The sequence below is a fragment of the Mus pahari genome, chromosome 14 (genome assembly GCF_900095145.1).
Source record: "Mus pahari chromosome 14, PAHARI_EIJ_v1.1, whole genome shotgun sequence".
In the NCBI taxonomy this organism is placed as follows: Eukaryota; Metazoa; Chordata; class Mammalia; order Rodentia; family Muridae; genus Mus; species Mus pahari.
In genome coordinates, this window is record NC_034603.1 from 22,582,725 (window position 1) to 22,588,032 (window position 5,308).

The 5,308-nt window shown below is 35.1% G+C and overlaps 1 protein-coding gene across 8 annotated transcripts in view; it reads left to right on the top strand.

Annotated features, from left to right (window-relative positions):
* The window catches only part of Rapgef6 (Rap guanine nucleotide exchange factor 6), a 172,188-nt gene that overhangs the window by 42,868 nt on the left and 124,012 nt on the right, over positions 1-5,308 (top strand). For all 8 annotated transcript variants that reach the window (XM_021212287.2, XM_021212288.2, XM_029545917.1 and 5 more), the window contains one exon: positions 850-993. In XM_021212287.2, the coding sequence (XP_021067946.1) occupies positions 850-993 (144 nt within the window). The remainder of the gene's footprint in view (positions 1-849; positions 994-5,308) is intronic.

Consider the following 5,308-nt stretch of genomic DNA (forward strand, 5'->3'; position numbering starts at 1 on the left):
CCTGGAACTCACTCTGTAGACCAGGCTGGCCTCAAACTCAGAAATCCGCCTGCCTCTGCCTCCCAAGTGCTGGGATTAAAGGCATGTGCCACCACTGCCCAGCTATATTGTTAGTTCTTATAGTAGTGATATGTACTCTGTAATTGGTTAACAATCTTATGTCAACATTACAGGTTTTGCAATTAGATAGACCTGCCAGCTCACCTTTAATTAGGGTCACTCTTGTGAGCTGGAAAGATACTAGTCCTTGGGGATTTCATTTTGGTTTTTACCTCGAGATAGTAACTGGAGATAGTGTTGCAGAATGAAATATATATATATGTATGTCTATTTTAAGTGAGCTCTATAACAGTTTCTCTGTTGTTTTTTAAAGTTGCCATCCTTACTGATGTTGTTATGCATTAAGGTGGACATCAAAGAGTTTCTATCAAATAATAATTTTGTTTTGCTTTTCAGTAGTTCACTAAAATAATAGCCATGATTGTTTGGTAAGTAAAGTAAATGCATAATAAGGCAGTTTGTAATTAGACTAACATCCAAGTTATAATTATTGAATGTGTAGGTGTAGCTAACAGCCTTCATTTCTGGTAAGAGACTTTACTTAGACGGATATGTTTATGTGCTCAAGACAGACAGTTTCCTGGAAGGAAACTGTGGTCTCTGGTTCTTTATAAAAACATTGTCTTTAATCTTTTTCAACTCAGAGCATTGCCTTGTACAGACTGTTTCTTCAGGCACTTTCTTGGCAGAAGTAAATGAAGCTTCCTTATGAGCCTTTTAAGACTTCATAGACTGTCACTAAGATGGAAAAACTGGATATTTAATCAGGAATGTGAACATGTATTTCAGGTAGAGAATTCCAAAGATAATGAAGATAGTATTTTACAAAGAGAAATTCCTGCTAGACAGTCTCGACGAAGGTTTCGGAAAATTAACTATAAAGGAGAACGCCAAACCATAATAGATGGGGTGGATATTAATAACTACCTTACGGTGAGTATGTTTCAGACTTTTTATGGAACCTTGATTTTCACATAAAATATTTTTAGTTTAAATGGTTTTTGGTCTCTACATGTAAAAGTTATGGTAAAATAAAGTTTTTTAAAACAATACTACTTGACTGTTGGATTAACTAGAAATTTTCTTATCTGTGGGAATTTTGTTTTAGCTTTAGTTTTACTTAATTAACCAAAATAAGTATTTGTTGTAGCTTAGTACCTAAATTTGTGAATTTTCTTGCCTTTATAGTGACAGAATAGGATGTAGATTGAATCTGAGAATTCAGGCAGTGGACTAATGGGAAAACTTAATATGATGGAAGAAATAACAAAAGAAAGAAAACCACAGCAGTTCTTCCTTGGCCTGCAGGACTGTTAGTCACATATAAAAACAGGCACTAGTGTAAAAATAAATATGTATTAAATAAAGTAAAGAAGCAAATGAAACATTGAACTTCGTTAAAGCCAGAGAAAGGAAGCTGTTGCTTTAGAAGTCTTTTTTTTTTTTTTTAACTCTGCTGTTGCAGATAACATCTTTTTAGACTGAGAAATAAAATAATTTGAAGAATAAGCCCATAGGCATTTTAAAGAGGAAATTCCATAATTATGTCTTCCAAGGAGTGACACTACAGAGTTTCAGAACTGTTCAGTTGCCCTACAGCTGTCCTCCTTTCGTCTGAGTTTTAAGTGACAGTATTGGATTGATAAGAGTTTGTTGCTTTGGTTTTCAGGAAGACATGCTCTCATTGTATGGCAGGGTAGAGGAGGATAGTCAGGAAATTGGTTTACTAAAATAAGAAAGGGATTCAAGGCAGCTTTAAAGAGTCTGTCACATTTGCCTAATTTCATTAATAGAATATGTTCTGTTTCTGAAAATAAACATACTGGTTCCAAAATTTGCAACTAATACTGGAGCCATACAGAGAAACAGTTTCTTTTTAAATATACAGTTTACTACTGGGCAGTAGTGGCCCACACCTTTAATCCCAGCACTTGGGAGACAAAGGCAGATGGATCTCTGTGAGTTTGAGGACAGCCAGGTGTACACAGTGGAACCCTGTCTTGAGTGCCCTTTCCCAGGTATATTTTCTGTGTGTGTGTGTGTGTGTGTATATATATACATATATGTAAACGCATATGTATATGAATTTCCTGTTAATAATTAAACTGCCTTTTTTACCTTATTGTATACAATGTCTATTTTAAAATTTTTAAACATGTATTATGATTTTTAAAAACTTATAGTTTAAAATCTTTGAATGCTGTTAGATTTTCTTTTACATTTTGAATGAGTACATAGTGCTCTATTATAACAATATGCTATAATTAACTAATTTGGAACTCAGTATTTGTTCATGTGTACTTTTTATAGACTATATTAATGGTATTCAGTGTGCTGTCATCACTTGCATGCAGTATACACTGATCAATCCAACCTTTTATGTATCTCCATCAATACTCTCCTAACCTTTTGTTTATCACCTTTTGTTTTGATTGATTGTCTGTCCATGTTTCTGTGTGGGTGTGTGAGGGTACATTCACCTGTGGCATGTGTGCCTATAGAAGCTAGAATCCAACTTTAAGTATATCCCTCTGATGCTCTCTACCTTAACTTTTGAGAAAGTTTTTCAGTGAACCTAGAACTCACTATTTTGGTTACATTGACTAGCCAATGAAACACTGAGATCCAAGTTTCTGTATATATGTATGTACCTGTACCATTATTACCTTTATAGTGATGGGGAATCTAATTTGGAACCTATGTATCCTCTGCCTACTGAACCGTCACCACTGTCCCAAATTGGCTTTTTCTTGGCTTCACCATGAGAGAATGCATTGTCTTTCTATATCTGGTTGTCTACTTAAGGTAATTCAAATCCATCCTTCATGCTTCATTTGACAGGATTCGTCTTTATGTCAGGATAATAACTGCAATTTGAACATATACTAACTACATTTTGTCTTTGTCCATTCATTGGTGGGTTCATGCATCAACTCGTGTATACCAAGGATTGGAGTTTCTCTTTAGCATGTTCCATTTTCTTTTGTTTTAGACAGGCTGTTACTATATTGCCAGAGCTGGCTTTGAATTTGTGATACACACACATACGCACACACACAAGGGGAGGGAAGGGGGCAGAGGGGCAGAGGTATCACCACACCCAACTGTGCTCAGCTTTTTGAGGTGGTTTTATACTGTCTTCCATAACGGTTCTTCTAATTACAACTCATCCATAGAGGGTGAGAGTGTCTTTTACCTGTACATCCTTGTCAGCGTTTTGTGGTTTTGGTTTGTCTGTATTTTACAGTTGACTTATTGGTGGCTATGCTGATATCTTATTACAATTTTGATTTATTGAATAATTATGCTAGATATCTTAAGATTATATTGATTGATCAATATATTGCTGCCTTTTGAGAAGTGTTGTGATCATTTGTCCATTATTTCCCTCTATGGGATTATGTGGAGCTTCTATTGTTTCTGAGTTTCTTGAATATTATGTTAATCTTACGTTAGGTGAATAGGTGGAATTTTTGATATTCTCTACACTTTTGGGGGTTTTTTGTTGTTGTTGTTGTTGCATAGAAGCTTTTAGTTGTATTTGTCATTTTTATTCCTATTGTTGGTGTTTTTAGGCTTATATTCAAATACTACCTATATTCAGCATTGAAGTGTGTCTTTTGTGTTTTTTGAATTGGTTTTTAGTAGTTTTGCAAGTTCAGATCTTTCATGCAAGGTAAGAGATAACATATGCTTATCCATTTTCCTAGCAATGTTTATTAAAGGGCTGTTATTTCTTTGGTAGTTTCAGCATCTTGTTGGGAATCTCTTTACTACAGATGTGTGGATTTTTTTTCGTTGTTGTTTTTGTTCATGGAGTCTTTTATCTCTTCTGTTCTAAACTTATGCTAATACCAGCATTTTCTGTTTATTCTTGCTTAGTGCTGTTTTTGAAGTTGATACTGTGATGCCTACAGTTTTGTTCTATATTCTTTTTGACTGTTTGAGGTTGTTTGTGCTTCCATAAGAATTTGGGAGGGTTCCCCCTTGTCTTGTTAAGAATATTCTGTTTTGAAAGGGGTTACATTGTACCTGCAAGTTGCTTTGGATACTGGATAGGAACATTTGTATGTAGATCTGTGCCCATACAGGTTGGCAGGTGGTATTGGATGCCCTGGAGCTAGAGTTAGAGGAAGTTGTGACCTGCCCATGTGAGTCCTGGGGACTGAACTGTGGGACTCTATAAGAACAGTACACACTCTCAAACCACTGAGCCACCTCTCCAGCCCCCAAACATTAGCAACACTAATTCTTAGTCTATGAACATAGAAAAAATTCATTTTGGAGTTCTGTGGCTTCCTTTGTTAAATTCAATTCTAGGCTTGTTTTGGTGAAGTTTTTGTATTTCTTTTTTAATGTTTGGCGTTAGAGTATTCTTTGTTTGATTTATACCTCTTAAGTATTGTATTGGTTTCATATCTTTTTCAGTAGCTTCTTTTTTATATATTTAAAAATAGTAATGAGTCCTGACATTGTGGCATACACCCTTAGTTCTAGTACTCAGAAGGCAGAGACAGACAGATTTCTGTGAGTTTAAGGCCAACTTTGTCCATGTAACAAGTTTTGGGCCTGCCAGAAGGGCTACTCAGTGAGACCTGTATGTACTGAATTTTTTTTAGCTACCTATTTTTATAAATGTATGTACAGGTGCATGTATACAGGAAGACCGTAGAACCACTTCAGGTTTCATTCATTTGGTACCATCGATCCACCTTGCATTTGTTTTATTTTATTTTATTGGGAGTCTCTTCTCACTGATTGGCCAAGTCCTATTTTTGCTTCCCCATCACTGTGGTATAAACATCCACATCATTTCTGGTCCTTTTATTTTTGTAGTATGAGTACTAGGGACTAAACCCAGGCTCTGATATTTGCAGGGCAGGCACTTTACCAAGTGATCTCTCTACCCAGCATCTGCATGATGACCTTTTTAATTTTGCAAATTTATCACATTTTATTTTTCAGTTATAATCATCTTTTGCTGGGGTTTTTAGGCATCTTTTTTTTTTTTAAGTATGTCCATCACATTTACTTCTGAAACATCGCTAAATTTTTTAAAGGCTTTTCTATGTAGAGAGTCATATCTGTATGCAGGCATAGTTTGCTTTCCTATTTGTAATACTTTTATTATTATATTTTAATTTCCTTGGTTAAAATTTCCAAAAATTCTATATTGAATAAACAATACAAGTGAACATAAGAGAAACCCTTTCAGCATTTCTCCTCTCAGTAAAATGCTGGTGCATTT